This window comes from Lactuca saligna, chromosome 9, assembly GCF_052625555.1.
Source record: "Lactuca saligna cultivar CGN05327 chromosome 9, ASM5262555v1, whole genome shotgun sequence".
Classification (NCBI taxonomy): domain Eukaryota; kingdom Viridiplantae; phylum Streptophyta; class Magnoliopsida; order Asterales; family Asteraceae; genus Lactuca; species Lactuca saligna.
Window position 1 is genome coordinate 19763548 of NC_136425.1, and position 21405 is coordinate 19784952.

The window sequence follows — 21405 nt, forward strand, 5'->3', positions numbered from 1 at the left end:
CTAATCATATATATTCTTCAGCATTCAAATACCTCGGCTACCCCATTACCGTTATCCTCACTTTCTAATCCTAGTATGGTGATCTCGAGGGATCTCGCTTAAAGGACGATAGTACATTAGTACTTTGGACAAACACGGCAGGCACGACAATACAATAGTACTTTGGTTTAGTACGAAAGTACAATAGTACTTTGGTTTAGCACGACAATACAGTAATAAGGATATCACATATCAATCAGAAAAATCGAATTTAGATATTAAAAACGAGTTATGGTAACTATCCAAATCAAAAAAACTGATCAAAAAGTCAAAAAACCCGGTACCAAACAAGTTGACTCGTCGAGTTGGGCAAGGAAATCGTCGAGTCCAGAGATGAACTCGTCGAGTTTTGCTGCCAGACATCAAATTTTTGATTTCTTGATCCTTTTGGCAGTCCACACTTGCACCAATTCAATTGAAAAACATCCTAGGCTCTGATACCACTGATGGGTTTTTAGCATAACAACAATCATATGGTGTACATGCAACCCTAATTGTTTTGAATATAAGGTTTTCTCTATTGAACATGCAAATATAAACTCCAAAGCAACAACCATATGAACTAGCATATAATTTTCGAAAATGGCATAGAAACTAGGGTTAAAACATTACCTCTCTTGTTATCTAGCAATAACAAGTATAATCCTTCTTGATCTTGACTTCTGAAATCCTAATGCTCCAAGTGTTGCATCTGTAATGGAGTCTCAACACCCAATGCAACAAGATGACTTGGAGAGGGAAGGAAAATCGGCTAGGGTTTCTTAATCTAATGCATAGGCCGGAATCCTCATGTTAGGAGGGTTTATATAGTTGAGGCTATTAGGGTTTTCAGGTGGAAACCCTAATTTCCTTGTTTAGGCCTTAAGCAATCCATGGACCCCCATATGACAGGCCTTGGTCGAAAACTCTATGGGCTTCCCATAGATTTTCGTCCACCCATTATCAATAAGATCCGTTAGCCCAAACTACAACTATTACTGATTTACATAATCAGTCCCTCCATTGTTAATCAGTTCCTTTAATCCCAAAATTAATAATAAATTAATTTCTAATTAGTTACTAATTAATAATATGATTTCCAAATAATATATTAATCTTGTAATATATTAATAAAATCATTTTGAGTACCAAGTCTGTTAAAAATAACAAGGTTAAATATTACAATCTCATATTTATTTATTTATAATCTAGAGGGTGTGATATGTACAAGTATTATTCTTCTGGGTTTAAGTGATTTTACAAGAAATGCACGCAGATCTTAAGTGGGTCAAAAAGACTTCGGGTTGAATCCATTTTACGTGGTTGACATATAAAAGAAGAGAGAGAGTGTATCTGATCAGAACTCTCGATCATTTTCTCATCTGGTTTTCTCAACTTGAAGCTTTTCTCTATGATTAGGGTTTCTCTATGTTTAGGGTCTCTCATTGTTAGATCGTTAGTGTTTCAGTATATCTGTTGTTCTTTTCTTGTTGATCATTTGTTTCAGGTGAGTAGTTCTTAGTTCTTACATCTTCTGACTGTATTTTTAGTTTAGGGTTTGAGTGTTTTGTTATGAGAGTAGTTTAGGGATTTTGTAGTGAGTTTCTTTTGTAAGTTCTTGCAAACCTTCTGTTTCTTTATCCTTAAATGATATAAGAAATGAAGATGTTGGGAAATTTGTGATTGTGAGTTTTTTAACATGGTATCAGAGCTACGGCGTAGTATCTGTTGAAGATCTTGGTGACTTGAAGACGATTTCGTACAGGTTCGTCTTGCTCTCATCCTTATCTTTTTTTTTCTTTTCGTGTATCTTTGGGTCTGATTGTTGCAGTCCGATCGTCTTCAGATCGTTTCTTTGTTGATTACATTGTTTTTTTTGTTAAGAAACAAGTTACTGCGAAGCTGTTATGTCTTTTGCAGTTTGATGATATTGTCTGACTCTTGAGGATCTGTGGTTCGATCTTGGATAAAAGCTTATCATCGTTTTGTCTGCTCACTTAATCCTTACAAAAGGTTCAAGTTCTCTATCAGGGAACGAACTAGTGTCTGAAATAACTTTGGCAGAGAACAACCCTAGGGGAGGTGAGCGGTCTTCTGCCTTGCGACTTCTGCTTACGACCACTGTGAGCGATTTCTTGTTCCCTTCTCAACCTTTTTGTAGTTAGATGTGGGAGTCCTGATGTCTTGAGTACATCAGTGACATATTTGTGTGCTTATTTGATTACTTGTTGTATTAACTGTCTTGGGCCCAAACAAATTTGGTGACCATCTGGATGTTGATATAGTTTGTACTTGTTGCTTTATTTGATTGGTACTTGTTTGGTTGTTTGCTATCCTTGATCCAATTTTTGTTTTAATTAATTTGTTTTTTATGATTTAGACTCTGTGTTGTTTGTCTTGGGCCTCGACAAACAGTGGTGACCATTTGGACTTTAAGTCAACACAGGTGTTTGTTTTCTTTTAAGTTTTCTTGTTGTTTTTATCCTCTATTGCTTGCTTCTTGTGTGTCTTTTGTGACTAATCATGGTTGGTGAAACACCTGAAGGGAGTGGTACTCCCAAAGATGTTCCTGTTGATTTTGATGACCCATTGTACATTCATCCGTCTGATAATGCAGTTACTTCTATAATAACAATTAAATTGTCTGGTAATGAAAACTTTCGAGTATGGCGTAGTGTTATGACTAGGGGCCTTAAGGCCAGGAATAAATTGGGTTTTGTAGATGGAACTATAACTTGTGAAAAAACTGATGACACTAAAAGTGCTAAATGGGAAAGTGTAAATGATGTTGTGTGTAATTGGTTGCTAGGATCAATATCCGAAACTATATATGCTAGTCATGTTTATTCTGATAATGCTAAAAGTATTTGGGATGAATTGTTTGAAACTTATAATAAGGCTGATGGTTCTGTAATTTTTAATATCCATCAGCAGATAAATACCTTAAAACAAAATGGTTCTTCTCTTTCAGACTATTATAATAAACTTGACTCTTTATGGAAAGAATTTGATGGTTTGACTAGTTTAACTGAATGTGTATGTGAGGCTGCTACTTAACTTAATGATCATTCTAAAATGATGAAATTAATGCAATTTTTGAGTGGTCTTGATGATGTGTATAATCAAGTTAAAAGTCACATTCTCTTAGTGGAACCTTTACCTAATGTTAAAACAGCTTTTTCAATTCTTTCTAGAGAGGAGTCTCTTCAAAAGAATGGTTCTATGAGTTCTGTTTCTTCTTCAAAACCTCAAGTGTCTGTTTTTAATAGTAAAGTTACTGATTCAAAAAGGGGTCAAGGTCAAAATAGGTTTAGAAATCAAGGGTTACAGTGTAAGCATTGTAATCTTAAGGGTCACACCATAGAAAGATGTTATAAATTGATTGGTTATCCAAAAGATTTTAAACCAAAGAATGATAAAAATAATAATAATCAAAATAAGTCTTTTTCTATGAATTCTTCTTCTATTGTTCCAACCAACAATTCTGTAGTTTCTTCTGATTCTGTTCCTAGTAGTGAATGTCACTATCTCACAAGTGAAAAGTATTCTAAATTTCTTCGTTTCATAAATGAGAACTCTGCTAGTGAGGATGTATCTATTGCTGCAAATATGGCAGGTACATCAACGTATTGTTTTACTTCCTTTGTTAGTTCAAATAATTCTCAAAGTTGGATTGTTGATTCTGGGGCAAATCAACATATGATTGCCTCAGAGTCACAACTCCAAGACACTGTGGATGTGTCTAAACTTAATCTTCTTGTAAAACATCCTAATGGTTCTTCTGCATCAATAAATAAGATTGGGAATATTCGCTTATCCTCTAATCTTACTTTATTTGATGTTTTTGTTGTGCCAGATTTTAATGTTAATCTTTTGTCTGTACATAAACTGTGTAAGGATAATGGATGTGAGGTTACTTTTTATGAACATAATTGTAAAATTCAGGATTCCCTATCAAAGAAGATGGTGGAGAATGGTAGAGAGTCTGGGGGACTATAATATCTAGATCATGTTCCCTCATGTAATTCAGTTAGTCTAAATAATTCTAAATGCTGTGTTTCAAAGTTAACTTGGCATAGCAAACTTGGTCATCCTGCTGACCAAGCCTTAAACTCCTTAAAAGATAAATTGAAATTAGGAAACGAATCTCTTCCCCCTTGTGATGTGTGTCATAGAGCTAAACAAACTAAAGAGTCCTTTTCTCTTAGTCAACATAGTTCAACTCAGTTAGGTGAATTAATTCATCTAGATGTTTGGGGTCCCTATAGACTTGCTTATGTAGAAGGGTTTAAGTATTTTCTGACTATTATGGATGATTTTACTAGGGCTACTTGGGTTTTTCTCTTAAAGTCTAAAAGTGAAGTTTTTGATTGTTTTAAGTCTTTTGTAAATATTTGTATAGTGTTAATATTAAGGTTGTGCGCTCTAATAATGGTACTGAATTTGTTAATAATCAAATGAGATATTTTTGTATAGAACAATGTATCATTCATCAGACTTCCTGTGCTTATACTCCACAAAAAAATGGGGTTGCACGATCTCTTTTGTTTCAATCAGCAGTTCCTGTAAAGTTTTGGGCAGATGTTGTTTTAACCTCGGTGTTTTTGATAAATAGAATGCCTACTTCAGTTTTAAATGACTCTTCTCCCTATGAACTTGTTTTTTAAAAGGCCCCCAATTTTGATCATCTGAGAATTTTTGTTTGCCTTTGCTTTGCTGTCAAACAAAATATTAATGATAAGTTTTCTGAGCGTGCTGAAAAATGTATATTATTAGGATATTCATCTGATAAAAAGGCTTATAAACTTCTTAGTCTGTATACTAACACTCCTTTTATGTGCAGGGATGTGAAATTTTATGAGTGTGTGTTTCCTTACAAATTAAAGTCAACAAATGTTGACAAAATTTTACATAATTTTGGCCCTAGTGATCCATTTTCATATGATGATTTCGAAACTAATGAATACTTAAATGATTCTGTTAATCCTGATGAGTTGAGAATAGAGTCACAGTTGGATGGTGCTGATGCAACCACTCACCTGGATGATATTAATTCTAATGATATTGTCAACCGTAGTGGCGAGGCTGTTGTGCCTCCTTCTGCTAGTTTTGTTCCTTCTTCTTCTTATATGTCTGAGGAAAGTAGTCAGTTATCTGTAATCCCTTCTGTTAAGCAGTCTATAGGTTCTTCTAGGATTAGACGTGAGTCACATATGCCTATAAAGTTTGTTGATTATATTGTGATCTATCAATTATTCCTTATTAGATAATAACACAAAATGTTTTATTTCAAATTTAAATAAAACTGTTGAACCAAAAGATTATAAGGAAGCTTTAACTGATCCAAACTGGATTAAAGCAATGAATGAAGAGATGGAAGCACTTCATCGAAATAATAATTGGGAAATTACTAATTTGCCTAAAATAGAAAACCAATAGGTTGTAAGTGGGTTTTCAAAATTAAATACACATCTAGTGGTGAAGTAGAAAGGTATAAAGCTCGCTTGGTAGCTAAAGGGTATAACCAAAGAGAATGTATAGACTTTGAAGAAACTTTTTCTCCAGTTGCAAAAATTGTGATCGTTCGTATTGTTATTTCTTTGTCTGTTCATAATTCTTGGCCTTTATATCAACTTGATATTAATAATGCTTTTTTATATGGTGATTTAACTTAGGATGTTTATATGTCTCTTCCTCCTGGATACTATTCTACTGGTGATTCTAGGGTTTGTAAACTTACTAAATCATTATATGGGTTAAAACAAGCTCCTAGAAAGTGGAATGAAAAACTTTGTTCTTCCTTATTTTTATTTGGTTTTCAACAAAGTATAAGTGACTATTCCTTATTTGTGAGAAAGTTTGAAGGTTCGTTGACTGTGTGACTTGTATATGTAGATGACATTATTTTGACTGGAAATTGTGAATTTGAATTACAGAAAGTTAAAAATTTCATGAAAACTCAGTTTTTTAATTAAAGATCTTGGAATTTTGAAGTATTTTTTTGGGAATTGAAGTAATAAGGTTTAATAATAGTTTATGCTTAAATCAAAGAAAATATTTTTTAGAGTTATTACATGAATATGGTATGCTTGGGTGTAAACCTGTAAGTACTCCTTTGGAAACAAATTTTATAATAGATTCTGGTGGAAAAGATAAAGGAAATGCTTTATTAGAAAATAAAACTGAGTTTCAAAAACTTATAGGAAAATTGATGCATAGACCCGATATTTCCTATGTTGTTCAAGTGCTTAGTTAATTCATGCATAGACCTAACAGGTCTCATCTAAAAGTTGCTTTTAAACTTTTAAGATATTTAAAGAATAGTCCAGGAAAGGGAGTAGCTATAACAAAATCTGATAGTTTTGAACTTAAAGGGTTTGTAGATGTTGACTGGGCTAAGTGCTTGACTACAAGAAAGTCAGTGTCTAGATATTTGGTCTATTTTAACAATTGTTTGATATCTTGAAAGAGTAAGAAACAATCTACTGTTTCTAGATCTTCTACTGAAGCTGAATATAAGGCTCTTGGTTCTGTTACATGTGAAATAATTTGGGTTTTAAAAGTTTTGTTTGAGTTAGAAATTAAGGAATTAATTACAGTTTCAGTTTTTTGTGATAATGAGTCAACTATTAAGTTGGCTTTAAATCCTGTGTTTCATGAGAGGACAAAACATTTTGAAATTGATCTCCACTTTGTTAGGGAAAAAATTTCTAATGGAGTGATAAAATTGGTTAAAATTTGTTCCTTTGAACAAACTGCAAATATTCTAACTAAATCTTTAACTATAAAACAACATGATTTTCTATCTAACAACTGGGTCTTGTTGATGTTTTTAAAAATGAAAAATAAATATTTCGATTGAGGGGGGATGTTAAAAATAACAAGGTTAAATATTACAATCTCATATTTATTTATTTATAATCTAGAGGGTGTAATATGTACAAGTATTCTTCTTCTGGGTTTAAGTGATTTTACAGGAAATGCACGCGGATCTTAAGTGGGTCAAGAAGACTTCGGGTTGAATCCGTTTTACGTGGTTGGCATATAAAAGAAGAGAGAGAGTGTATCTGATTAGAACTCTCGATCATCTTCTCATCTGGTTTTCTCAACTTGAAGCTTTTCTCTATGATTAGTGTTTCTCTATATTTAAGGTCTCTCATTGTTAGATCGTTAGTGTTTCAGTATATCTGTTGTTCTTTTCTTGTTGATCATTTGTTTCAGGTGAGTAGTTCTTAGTTCTTACATCTTCTGATTGTATTTTTAGTTTAGGGTTTGAGTGTTTTGTTATGAGAGTAGTTTAGGGCTTTTGTAGTGAGGTTCTTTTGTAAGTTCTTGCAAACCTTCTGTTTCTTTATCCTTAAATGATATAAGAAATGAAGATGTTGGGAAATTTGTGATTGTGAGTTTTTTAACAAAGTCATTATTCATATAATAAATCTTACTCTCTTTCCACTTGTTATCCTATCAAGTTGCATGAGGGAAAGCAACTCAAAATGACCATATTCGTAATTAAATCAAATACATACTAAAAATAGTTATGAGTTTAAACACCTAATCTAACAAAATTAACATTCAATGGATTAATTAGGACTTCAATGACTAATTAACTCATCAATGTAATACGAAAAAAAAATTTAATTCTTAATTAAATTGGAGTTTTTTGAAATATAATGATATTTAATAATCTATTAACCTCTATAAAATTTAATATATCGTGGATGACCAAGCCTCAATAATTATCACGGTATCAATAGCTTTGTGCTCTTTATAAATTGCAAAGATTATTGTTAGTGTGATTATATACTTGAATTTCAAACACAGATCCTTGAAAATGGGAACACGACGGGCAGCCCGGTTTTCATTAAAAATTCTATTACAATTTGTATTATTTTTTCCATGATTGTTAAGATATTTCGAGGGTTTTTTTTTCTTCATTTTGAAATCGTCACACTTTTATATGAACAAAATTATTTATGTACACGTGGACAATTAAGAGGTGTTTGGTTTAGCTTTTGAATGATCAAAAGTCATTTTAGAAAAATATTATAGGCAAAAGATTTCTAAAAGCTACTTTGAGATTTTGCAAAGAGGAAAATCAAAGCCAAACACCCCTTACTTTCTTGATTCGTAGGTCATGTTCAATCTATCCAAAAAAACTAAAAACTAAAGTTCACCACGTATACATGCATGAAGACGTGTTTCTCAGGATCGGGTAACAATCGACACAATTCTTATTTTGAGCATAAGAGATCGATACTTTGCATGTAAGTTATCTTTTCTAAGTTTACTAAATTGGTGTGCACACGGTTTTCCGGTCAGAATATCAGAAACCATGTCCAAAGCACGTACACGTATACAAGTAAGTCAGTCCTGATGAAGCCATGGACGGATTGCCACGTTAGCTAAGTGCTTACGACAATCTTTGTAATGCATGCATGCTGGCTCATGTGCATCTGGCCCAAACCACCAAAAAGCCACGCTTGTCCTTTTGTGGCTTCTTGAGTGTCGACCGCTACCTATGGACGTACGTAGCATGTTTCCTAATCAGCCAGCAGATAGATCATGTATCACTCAAATAATACGTTTCGACTTCTTTTTAAGCACGTAACTCGTTAGCATTTTGATCACATCGATTCAAACGATATAGTAGTCTCAGCCTTGCGTAGAATCAAAATCTATTAACATGTACAACAAACATGATCCTCCCCCTCGAACCCAAACTAGTGAAACCGTGGTCTTATCGTCTTCGGGTTCAGAGAAAGTCGATTACTTTGATGGGGTGTTCTGTTACTTGAACAAAATGCTCATGGAAGAAGATGATCTAACCAATAAGCCTTGCATGTTCATCGACAGCTTGGCTCTCCAAGCTACAGAAAGATCGTTTTATGATGTTCTTGTGTATAATCCTCCAGAAACCGAGCCATTAGAGATTTATGATTCTGCAGTTCTTTGTGACGATTTCAACCGTCTATCTATACAGTACAAGTCACGTTCGAGTTCTTTGCCTGGGTTGATCACCGATGGTAAGCCGGTGAAAAAACGAAGAAAAAAGGTGGTGGAAATGGTGGATCCGACAGAACTATTAATGCAATGTGGGGAAGCAATGGCTAATGGTGATACAACAGAAACTGTTCAACTCCTGAAGATGATACGGAAAGACTCCTCTCCTCTCGGAAATTCCTCAAGGAGAATGGCGCATTACTTTGCAAACGCCATCGAGGCACGCTTATGTGGCACGGGACCAGAACTATACCGAGCTTTCTCGTCCACATCAGCGGCCCAAATCTTGAAATCTTACAAGGCATACATCACGGCATGCCCGTTCCATAGGATGTCGAACATATTTGCAAACAAGTCGATCGCAAAGCTAGCGAACACTACAAATAAGCTACACATCATCGACTTCGGTATCTTGTACGGGTTCCAATGGCCTTGTATTATACAGGGTCTCTCTCTGAGACCCGGTGGACCTCCTAAGTTACGCATCACGGGAATTGATCTACCACAACCTGGTCTTCGACCCTCACAGCGGGTCGAAGAAACAGGCCGTCGGCTGATCAAATACGCCAAGAGATTCAACGTCCCTTTTGAGTACCGTGCGATTGCTAAAACTTGGGAAAATGTTAAAATCGAGGATTTGGATATTGATCCCGAGGAGATGCTTGTGGTGAATAGCGTGTACCGAATGAGGAATGTGCTTGATGAGACAGTGGTGGAAAATCGACCGAGGGACTCGGTGCTTAAATTTATCCGGAAGTTAAAACCGGATATGTTTGTACACGGTGTCCTGAATGGGACATATAATGCAACATATTTTCATACGAGGTTTCGACAAGCGGTTTTACACTTCACGACACTTTTTGATATGTTTGAGGCGACTGTAGAGCATGATGATGAGGATCGAAAGTTGTTTGAGCGAGATGTTTTTGGGAGGGATATAATGAATGTGGTGGCGTGTGAGGGAAGGAGTCGGGTGGAGAGGCCGGAAATGTATCGGAAATGGGAAATGAGGAACTTGAAAGCCGGGTTTGTGCAGTTGGAATTGGATTCGGATATTTTGAATGAAGTAAGGGCAAAAGTAGAGAGACAATATCATAAAGATTTTGTTGTCCATGAAGATAATAATTGGATGTTGCAAGGTTGGAAGGGCCGAGTTCTTTATGCACTCTCCTTATGGAAGCCCGGGAATTGTTCTTAGATTGTTGATCAGAAAAATGAAATTCCAAACAATGTAAATATGAGTTGTATTTTATTTCTCAACGAAATGCATTAGTAAAACTTTGGATATAATATATAATGTGTAAAAGAATTAGATTTCAGAGGAATATATAGTTATATATACAGCCTATTAATTAAAAGTTACTATGATGTATGATCACATTTATATAGCAGTTTTTAAAAAGCTCAAATATTTTTCACCCATTTTTACTATTGAAGTGAAGAATATTGTTTTGGGTCTCCGTGTGAACCCGGTGTTTTCGACAATGGAATCTTGACCATGTAGTGTGAACAAGAATTTTCAAGAATGCTTTTTTATGTAAGAAAATGACAAATGACATGTACGTGGGGAGCAAGTCAAAAAGGTTAGAGAGGTCTATTAAATGCAAGTTTTGTGGAAAAGGTTGCAACTTGCAACCACTCAACAAAATCTTTTGTAGTCAAATACAGAAGTTAAATGGATAACATATTTTGATGTATTTTATTTTTATCCATATGTTATCGAATAAAATACACTTCAAGTATTAAATCTCTTTTTGAATATTATATATATATATATATATATATATATATATATATATATATATATATATATATATATATATATTGGATAGAATGGGAATAACAAACACCCAACATCCATCCAATGTAATGTAGGGTGTTCAAAACAAATTAGCATTTTAAATTTTATATAACTACAAGTTTTAATTTATATAATTATATTATTTAGTTAATATAATATTTTTAACTTTACAAAATTCAACAAAATATATTTAAAAAATTTAAACTGTTTTTTTTTCCCATTAAACACTCTAATGACCATATATGAGCTCAAAATAAATTGAATATCAACTCATCATCAAATAATGAGGTCGTTTCAACTTCATTAAATCATGCATTTTACGATCACTTTTTGAAAGATTTTAAAACCTTTTGGTTTTTAGATTAAAAAAACAAAAAAAAAAAAAAAAAAAAAAAAAAAATCTTGAACTAAAAAATGTATTTTGAAATAAGAGTTACATCTTTTAAAAAATTTTACTGAATAAATAAATCGTATAATTAATCTAAAAGCTAGCTTAAATAGATTTTAAAACTCTTTTAGTAGCTTTTTATTTTTATTTTATGTAATTTCATGTCTTATAATTATTTATATCATATACTACCGCGTACTTATATCATATACTACCACACATAAAACTATAGAGCTAGTTTTAAATACCATTTACTTTGTCAAACATATATAGAGCTATTTTTTATTTGAAATATAGTTAAACCAAGCAGTATATTTATTTAAGTCATTCACAATGAATTGAATTTATTATAATTTAATGAATTTGTACATTATAATTTTATATTTTATAAAACTCTATTTTAATTTTCTTACAATTCATTCATCTCAATAAAATTCAATTGAATATAATTTTAATAATTAAATTGTTTCATTTTTCCCAATTAAATGAAGAGTAAATTACACGAATGGTCCCTATGGTTTGGGGTAATTTGCGTATTTGGTCCCTAACTTATTTTTTTAACTTGGAAGGTCCCTATGGTTTGTTTTTGTTACGTGTTTGATCCCTACTGTTTATTTTTGTTACACGTTTGGTCCCTGTCTTATCTAAAAAGACTATTATTTAAAGAGGAAAAAATAATGGGGTAGGTGAGATAAGGTGAGGGGTTGGGATTAGGGGTGTGTTTATTTAAATAAATTAAAAAAGTCAAGAGCATAATAGTCTTTTTAGGTAAGATAGGGACCAAACGCGTAACAAAAACAAACAGTAGGGATCTTCCGAGTTAAAAAAATAAGTTAGGGATCAAACACGCAAATTACTCTAAACCATAGGGATCATTCGTGTAATTTACTCTTAAATGAACGCGTATTCATTATTTTTCAAAATAACACCATCTCCAACCACTTTTATTTTTCCCCAAAAAAATTAAGTAAAAAATAAGGTAAAAAGTGTTTTATCTCCAATCATATTCCATTTTATACCTTAAAAAGTATATTCCTAATATATATCTAACTTACATATATTGTCAAACACACCATTTCTATTAATTTGATTTTAACAAATATATAATCTATATTTTTTTTAAATAAGATTATATTTATAACACACTTATAAAATTTTTTTTGTAAAATACGTTACCGTTTTTTAAAATTTTAATATGTATTTAACTTTTATATGAATTTGTTGAACAAAAAAAAAACTTTATATTTATATTTAATTAATATAATTTAATATAAAATAAAATATTATAAGTATTAAAATTACATTTAAATTTAAATTATAATTATTACGTAAAAATAAACTATAAATTTATAAATATATAAACAGATAGATTAAAACCGACAACGCAAAGTTTATCTCCATTTTAAAAGAATTGAATAGTATAACATCATATGTGATGTAATAGTATTCATATCCCTCAAAATAAAGAAATAAATTGAGAAGGATTGGAAACTAATAGAAAAAAAAAATGATGGAAAAAATGAAAAATAAAATGGGTTAGAGACGCTCTTAAATGTCAATTAAACATATAGTTCAACTCTCACTTTAACTATTCAAGGTCCATGCTCATCCATTATAACATGAATTTTGATCGGAGCTTTTCACTTAAGATCTATCTTATAGATTATATTTCCATATTAACATGAATTTTGATCGGAGCTTTTCACTTAATATTTATCTTAGGTTACTAGGGGTGCGCAACGCACACTCACGTTATTATCTAAAAACGAAGTGGAACACCGTCCCAACTTGGTGTTATTAGATGTTGTGTTATTATGATGTGGTAACAGGAACCGAATTAAATCATTTTTTTCTCTCTAACTCTTCATCTTAACACCATTTTATAAGACCGGAGGATGTGGAAGGAAAGTTTCCCTCATTTTTTGTGGGTCATACCCCTCTTTCCCTCACTTAAAACCCAAGAAATTGGTGGAAAACTCTTCCCTCACTTTTTTTATTAAATAAAATTATTATTTTTTTATGATTTATAATTTTTAAATTAATACTAAACATAAAATTCAATTAAAAATAAAAGCATTTCATTAATTAAAATAAAAATTACATTAAACATAAAATTTAAATAAGTAGAAAAAAACGCAAAAAAATAAAATAAAACAACACGCACCATAGAAAACATAATTAATTAATATCCTAATTTTATTTAAACCAAAATGCGTTACTCAGAATCATCGTCTTCGTCATCGCCTTGATCGTCTTCGTCATTCTCCCCAGCGTCACTTTCGTCATCGGAATATTCACTCTCGACGAACATATCAGAATCCTTGTCTGATTCGTCAAACAAATCATCGTGAGAAAACTCTAACGGGGGATGAATATGAGCCCTATAAATGTGCTCCACCAAATCAGCACAAAGGTCATGATGAATATCGCGATTGTGTACTTCTCTTCTATTCACCCTATACTCTTGTGTACCAACGGATACTCCTTCGATATTTGGCAAAACTTCATTTTCGTTGTACCGGCATATCGCTTTTCTTCCATCGTCAATAATCATATTATGCAATATGATACATGCATACATTATGTGTTGTAACCTTTTCACCTCATATGACCTTGCCCCGACCGTTAGTACTTGCCAACGTCTCTTAAGCACACCAAATGTTCGCTCCACATCCTTCCTAGTTGACTCTTGCACCTCTTTAAACTTTTTCATTTTCTGGTCATTAGAATATGTAAACGATTTCACAAAAACAAACAAGGAAGGATATATACCGTTAGTAAGATAGTATACATGCTTATATGCTATCCCATTTGCTTATAAAGGTACATCGTGCGACTTTCCAAAGTAGATATCGTTGAATACCACGACTGGTCTATCACATTGATATCATTTTTTGCACTAGCTGGACCAAAGAATGCATGTCATATTCAAAGATCATGTGATGTGATAGCCTCTAGAATGATCATCGACTCTTTGTGGTCGCCTCTCATGTACTGACCACACCATGCGTTGGGGCATAATGACCAACTCCAATGCATGCAATCGATACTACCTAGCATTCCAGGGAATCCATGTTTGCCTTCATGCACCGTGTACAGTTTGTGGATATCGTTGATAGTTGGTTTGCGCAAATATCATTGCCCAGAAACCAAACAGATCGCTTTGCAGAACTTGTACACACACTCCCGCACGGTACGCTCTGACATCCTAAAATATTCGTCCCATTTGTCTGCGCCCATGTCGTATGCTAGCCGACGAATTGTAGCCGTGCATTTTTGAATGGGAGATAAACCTTTTTTCCGCCTTGCATCCATTTTCCATTGGAAATATGGAAAGTGGTCTTCCAAATCGCCAATAATACGTAAGAATAGTTCCTTCCTCTTCCGGAACGGACATCGAAACTTTACAATGTAGATTGCGTCATTTGCAAAATAATCTTCTATAAGGCGATCGTGTCCAATTTCGTGATTTCTATGCAACGGCGGCTTTCTTAGCTTAAGTCGTGCACGTGATGTTTCGCCTAGTCGGTTTTGATAGTATGCAACCATTTTTGTCATGACAGAACCGATAAATTTAACCTCCTCTACAGTCGTCGAATCGGATGACGAAGATGATGACAATTTGAATAATATTTTTTGGAGAGAAATATATGTTACGGGTTAAAAAAATGGTAGAATGTTGTAGTATTTATAGATTAAGAAAAGGGAAAGAGAAAGAATATATATATATATATATATATATATATATATATATCCGTTTGGAAAAAAAAAAAAAAAGTCAATCGTTTCAAGAGAGAGAGAGCGGAACTATCTTCCCCCATCCTCTTCCCGCATTCCTTTTCCCGCATCCACGGTGCGGTGTTTCTTCGTGAGGGAAACGATCCCGCTGTCTCCCCGTTATCCACTTCGTCCGGCCTAACATGTAATAACATGAAGAACACCATCCTACTTTATATTATAATATGTAATAACATGGAATAAAATTGCCAACCTCCAATAGCCTTATAGATAAATTAGGTTGGAGCTTGTTTCTCACTCTTTGGGCTTCCAGAAATCTAATGAAAACATCCTACATCACCCTACTTAATTTTCATTAGTAAGCTTAATCTTTTATATCCATTAAAAATAAAACTACATATATTAGATTTATATACGATGACTTTTTCATAAACCTCATAGACGAAGGAAAACTGGTGATGCTATATATATATATATATATATATATATATATATATATATATATATATATATATATATATATATATATATATATATATATATATATATATATATATATTGTCCGCGCAAAGCGGCAGCAGCGAATAGTTTCTTTCAAGCAGTTAGTTCCATTCGGAGACATGTTATATATTTCTAAAAACACTTGCACCATTATCGATCGGTTTCATAAAAATAAAAAGTGTGATGCCAAAATCAAAAAATATTGTGGTGGTGGATTCCATGGAGGAAAAAGAGATGAAGAGTTGAATTAGTCTCCAGTCAACTATATTTTATGCAAAAAATTAGGCAACTCCAATTTGAATGAGATTTTAAATTTCAAACGATTTATCGAAAAGAGTGTTTCAGATTTCGAATACACCAAATACCAGAGAAGAGATATTTTAGGAGTACAAGTTGGGTTAAAATTGATGAAAATACTAATTCAATCCCTAAAAACAAAGAAATACTAATTTAAATATGTTTTTAATAATTGTATCCCTAGCATTACAAATGATATATATTATAATATTATTATATTAATAGTTGATTGTACTTTAAGCTTAAAGACTTGAACATTTTAAAAAAATATTATTATTATATTGATTTTATTTATAGAAATAGTAAGATTTGTTTTATAAGTTTATATATATATATATATATATATATATATATATATATATATATATATATATATGTAGGGTTAGGTTCATTTGAGACCACCTATATTTTGTGAGACCGTGAGACGTATTTTTTTATTTTTTTTTAGTTAATTCATGTTCCGAAAATAATATTTAAAAAAAGAATTTTTTGATTTTTTCATTTATTTTGCATTTTAAAATTATTTTTAAAATATGTACAGTATAATATTCTATTTAGAATATTTCACGTATTTTTCAAAAAAAATAGAATTTTTTTTTATTTTTTTTTTAGTTAATTCAAGTTCCGAAAATAATATTTAAAAAAAAGAATTTTTGGATTTTTCCATTTATTTTGCATTTTAAAATTATTTTTTAGAATATGTCAGTGTAATATTCTATTTAGAATATTTCACGTATTTTTCAAAAAAAAATGGAATTTTTTTTATTTTTTTTATATTTTTTTTAGTTAATTCAAGTTCCGAAAATAATATTTAAAAAAAGAATTTTTGGATTTTTCCATTTATTTTGCATTTTAAAATTATTTTTAGATTTTTCCTATATATATATATATATATATATATATATATATATATATATATATATATATATATATATATATATATGTTAATCATATAGAAAATAATAAAGTCATTTTCCGTGGTGTCAATGTCATATATTCAGTCAATTGACAATTCCAACTTGGCTCAACACTACTTCCTTTCCTTTGAATCTTCCTTCACTTATAGAACCAGGTTCAACCTCACCGTCACCGGACCCTCCGGTTGCCGGTAAAATATATCAAGGTGGCTAAGCTTCACTTCTCCCTCAACTTCTCTGTTTCTACGAAGCTTCCTTTCTCAGTTTCTCTGTCTTTTATATCCAATGATTTCTCTTTCTTTTCTCCCAAGCCCAATCACTCACCAACTACTTGTACCACACGCATCAAAACTTGTACATATCTCACCTGGATAAAGCAACCACCGACTCTCGATTCCCTATATGAACCCCTCACCTCACCGGTGTTAATTTCAACTCACACTTCAAACTTTCACTCAATTCCCTTCATGGACACTCTATACTCAAATGCCATGAACAACAACTACATCAACACCTACAACCACCATTCGGTTCAACCCCCCCAAAACCGGCGCAACGTTGATCCCACAACAGTGGGGGCCGGTTCAGACAAACCGGACCATTATGACTCCGTCCTCAAGTACCTGAACCAAATGCTCATGGAAGAAGACGACTTACAAGAAAAGCCATGTATGTACAACGAGTGTTTAGCCCTACAAGTCGAAGCAGCTGAAAAGTCATTGTACGACATCCTAGTTAACAAGAACCCCGAAGAACAACAACCGTTTGACACGTACCAGTATTGCGCGGAGAGCCCACCGGAATATTCCACCGGAACTACAAGCAGTGACGACAGCAGTAGTAATTTCAGTCATCTTACCAGAAAGAGAAGCCCGGTTCAAGAAGAAGAACGAGAAGCTAAACTTGCAACCATTTCAGAGCTGGAAACCGATCAACCCGAAGAAGATTTGCTGTTATATGATCCCGATCCTCAACGGATCGAGTTAGGTAAAAAGAGGAATGAGTTCTCAAAAAGAGGAAGACCACGAGGGAAGAAAAACACAAACAATCAAGAAATCGTGGTCGATTTACGGGATTTGCTAACTCAATGTGCACAAGCGATTACAAACAACAATTCTAATTCTATCTATGGAGTGTTGAGAAAACTCAAACAGCATTGTAATCCAAACGGAGATGCCACCGAGAGACTCGCGTATTATTTCGTAAACGCGATCGAGGCCCGCTTAGCTGGCAACGGGGCCGAGCTTTACCGGGCGGCTAACCTTAAAAAAATATCGGCGGTTCAGATCTTACGGGCTTACCATTCTTACATGGTTGCATGCCCATTTCACCGAATGTCAAATATTTTCGCCAACGGGTCAATCGAGAAGCTATCAAGAGGGAAAGATAAGCTTCACATTATAGATTTTGGAATCTTATACGGGTTTCAATGGCCATGTTTTATAAAAAAACTGTCTATGCGACCCGGTGGCCCGCCTGTGCTCCAAATCACGGGTATTGACCTTCCGCAACCCGGGTTCCGACCCGGGGAGCGGGTTGCGGAAACGGGTCGCCGTCTTGCAAAATTCTGCAAGAGGTTCAACGTCCCATTTGAATTCCACGGGATTGCAAAGAAATGGGACGAGATTGGAATCGAGGACTTGAAGATCGATAGAAATGTGTTGACAGTTGTTAACTCGGTTAACAGGTTACGGAATATTCTAGACGAGACAGTTGTTGAGAATAGCCCGAGGGACGCGGTGTTGCGGTTGATACGAGAGATCAATCCGGACATGTTTGTTCTCGGGATTCTCAATGGGACCCACAATGCACCTTTTTTGTTGAACCGGTTTCGAGAGGCGTTGTTTCATTTCTCGACTTTGTTCGACATGTTTGACCAGACATCGGATAGAGAGAGTGTAGATAGGCTTTGTTATGAGCAGGAGGTGTATGGGCGGGAGGTGATGAATGTGGTGGCGTGTGAGGGAACAACGAGGGTGGAGAGGCCGGAGACTTATAAGCAGTGGCAGTCGAGGAATGTCAGGGCGGGATTCCGGCAGGTGGGATTGTTCAGGGAGAAGGTGGAGGAGGTGAAGAGTAAAGTAAGGTTGGAGTATCATAAGGATTTTCTTGTGGATGAAGATGGGAAATGGATGTTGCAAGGATGGAAAGGGAGAGTTCTTTATGCTTGTTCTTTGTGGAAACCTGCTTAACTTAAGTCATAGAATCCTAGATAGATTCCCATATATGCATTTTTCCTATTCTTTTTCATGTCTTTCTTTATTTTTTGATTTCTAATGTAACCATATTTTGCAAGTATTTCCTACTTAAATCGATGCTTAATTTTCAAGATTTTATCTAAAACAACAAGAAATGGCTTACTGGTGATCACTTGGGATTTAAGTAAACAGAGTTGAATAAATATTTCAGTATAAACACATTTCACACGTGAATCTCCTGTCGTTTTCAAACCCTAAATTGTAAATTTCCAAAACATCAACATCATGATGCAACTTTCACTGTGCCTTTGACAATTCGCTGAACCTGGTCATTCTCAAAGTACGCCTCAGTTTCCTGGGAATCTCCCTATTTTGAATATTTTTATAGTTATCAACGATTATGAAGAGTCAAGAGGCCAACATTATAAACTATTACATTCAAACTTTATATAAAATATATTTAAGTTCAATGGATAAAAACAACCACCAACACCATTAAGAATTTTCTAGCTTATCTTTCAGCCTAAGAAACTAACTTTGTCTTTATAATAATAATTCCCATTATTCAACAGATTAGTTTTGTTGAGTAGGTCATCAAATAATATCTGTATTCAACCATACATTCAAAATAAAGCAAATCACAAACATTGAACATTCTACAATGCAACTAAACTAAGAAGTTAGTTACATGATAAGCTTGATGAGAAAGTTATACATTGCAACTAAACTAAGAAGTTTGAGGGCAAAAAATATAAAATAGAAGCATATTCTTTTAATTGTTTAACATGAAAAAGATCAAGATCATGACCTTTTACTTTGATTCTTAGGAGATCTTAAAACATTAAAGTCGAGCTTTCCTCGCTTAGGTGGCTTATGAGAACTCCTTTTACCATTGTTTGATGATGAAGTATTTGCTTCATTGATATTTGGTGATTTGGTGTCTGAAATAACTTCTGCTTGTTTCCTTTTGGTTTTCTTTCCACTTGAAGTTTCTTCTCTCATGCTCATTAATTCATCTTCTGGTGATACATTTTCTCTGTGATAGAAGTACATGATTACTTTAAAATTTAAAAAAATAAATGAAACAGATTTGATTTTATATTTAAAAAAAAAAAAAAAAAAAAAAAAATGGATAACAAAAACAAACCTATTAGGTTGATGCCCAGAGGAAGTAGCATCATTTTCTGATTGTCTTGGGTTTGAAGCCTCTTCGTTTAATTTCTAAAATGATTTCACATTTGACAAAAAGTCAATGACTGATAAAGTCAAAAGAATATTTTTTTTGTGAGTTGACTTTTGTACTTACATCAATGGAAGGATTAAAACTCTGGAATGACATTCGGCCTCTAATGGAACCTGGACTAGGATCACCTTCCATAATGACCATACTGCATATAGAATATAGATACAGTAGTTAATCATGTCCATATAAAATTATAAATAGAAACATAAAAGACGAATCTATATACTTTTTGTTTTGTTCTTATAAACTAAGACAAAAGTAGAACACTTATGCACTAATGAATGTGAGTTACATGAAATACTTTTCAATTAACCATGACACCTACAGCTACAGAAACTTTGAATACAGTGTATGATCAATTGATCATCAAAGAATAGCAAAATATGAAAAATCTAAAGCAAACACACCAAGAACATGTTATGATGTTCGATACAGCCATAGATTTTTTACGTTTGTGCAACTAGCTCTAAAGATTAGCATAAGTTACTGAAACATGGCCTCATGGATCCCGAATGCAAAGTGTGGTTTCTTTTGGGATGCAGAGACGATTGGTTCCAAAAAGATCCCATCACCTAGAGCGAAAAATAAGTCAAAAAACAAAGTATTATATCGAAGAGTTATACCATTTTTTGGTGGTAATAAAGGATGGGAAATTTCCATTGGGAGTGACTTCTTCTACTTTTTTGGTTTTCTCCTCTTTATTAGCTCCCCTTTGCATGAACTATCATACAGATAAATAAGAACACCACCTCAAATTTCACAGAGAAAATCAAAAGAAAGAAGGTATTTTTTTTTAAATTTGAACAACGAGCAACGTAATTGAGCCTTACCTCAAAATTCGGGGATTGAGAACAAAGTTATGCATAGAAAAGACTGAAAAGCATCTGAAAAAATCAAGAATCGGCTTATAATTACCTTCAAGTTCTTCAATGTGCTTGACAATTCGCGCTTAGCCATCGTTGATAATTTGAAATTAGGGTTTCGGCAGAGCCCTCTCAATCCGGCTCCCCGAATAGCGCTGTGCCCTTTTTGCTGGCGAGGGTTTGGTAATTAGGAAACCCAAAATTTCATTCAAAATGACTAATATACCCTTAAAAAATCTTTTTATTTTTTATTTCCTACTCGCGCGTTATCTCACTCGCCCCCTCACCCCTCGCCGTCTACTTTACGCCTTCGGCTTCCGGCCTGCTGGCTGCTACCAGTCCTCTCGCCGGTCCCACGCTATATTACGTTGAACTGCAGAGACGATACTTAACCTTCAACCCATCGATTTTGCTTTGAGACCCTGTTTCGTAATCCATTAT

The 21405-nt window shown here is 33.5% G+C and overlaps 3 protein-coding genes and 1 pseudogene across 3 annotated transcripts; 3 read left to right on the forward strand and 1 right to left on the reverse strand.

The window, feature by feature from the left end:
* Positions 1–2541: 2541 nt before the first annotated feature.
* Positions 2542–3075, forward strand: LOC145016053 (uncharacterized). Its single transcript, XM_078974486.1, has one exon. The coding sequence runs from the start codon at positions 2542–2544 to the stop codon at positions 3073–3075; it is 534 nt and encodes a 177-aa protein (XP_078830612.1).
* A 5626-nt stretch (positions 3076–8701) lies between these two features.
* On the forward strand, positions 8702–10216 carry LOC145016054 (scarecrow-like protein 14). The gene has a single exon (XM_078974487.1). The coding sequence runs from the start codon at positions 8702–8704 to the stop codon at positions 10214–10216; it is 1515 nt and encodes a 504-aa protein (XP_078830613.1).
* Positions 10217–16913: 6697 nt separating this feature from the next.
* Positions 16914–18989, forward strand: LOC145014443 (scarecrow-like protein 30 pseudogene; annotated as a pseudogene).
* Positions 18990–19457: 468 nt separating this feature from the next.
* On the reverse strand, positions 19458–21172 carry LOC145014444 (scarecrow-like transcription factor 11 (SCL11)). Its single transcript, XM_078972808.1, has 5 exons — positions 21017–21172; positions 20725–20822; positions 20165–20246; positions 20006–20079; positions 19458–19894 (listed from the first exon to the last, which is right to left on the reverse strand). The coding sequence occupies exons 1-5, from the start codon at positions 21056–21058 to the stop codon at positions 19660–19662; spliced, it is 531 nt and encodes a 176-aa protein (XP_078828934.1). The 5' UTR covers positions 21059–21172; the 3' UTR covers positions 19458–19659.
* Positions 21173–21405: the final 233 nt, after the last annotated feature.

Excerpts from the sequence above, each read along its gene's own strand:
- LOC145016054 (XM_078974487.1), top strand. The coding sequence starts at position 8,702 with ATGTACAACAAACATGATCCTCCCCCTCGAACCCAAACTAGTGAAACC.
- LOC145014444 (XM_078972808.1), bottom strand. The coding sequence starts at position 21,058 with ATGGCTAAGCGCGAATTGTCAAGCACATTGAAGAACTTGAAG. Across the intron at positions 20,823-21,016 it reads GCACATTGAAGAACTTGAAG|TTCATGCAAAGGGGAGCTAA; the intron begins GTAATTATAAGC and ends TCTGTATGATAG. Across the intron at positions 20,247-20,724 it reads TTTATTACCACCAAAAAATG|TATGGTCATTATGGAAGGTG; the intron begins GTATAACTCTTC and ends TTCTATATGCAG.
- LOC145016053 (XM_078974486.1), top strand. The coding sequence starts at position 2,542 with ATGGTTGGTGAAACACCTGAAGGGAGTGGTACTCCCAAAGATGTTCCT.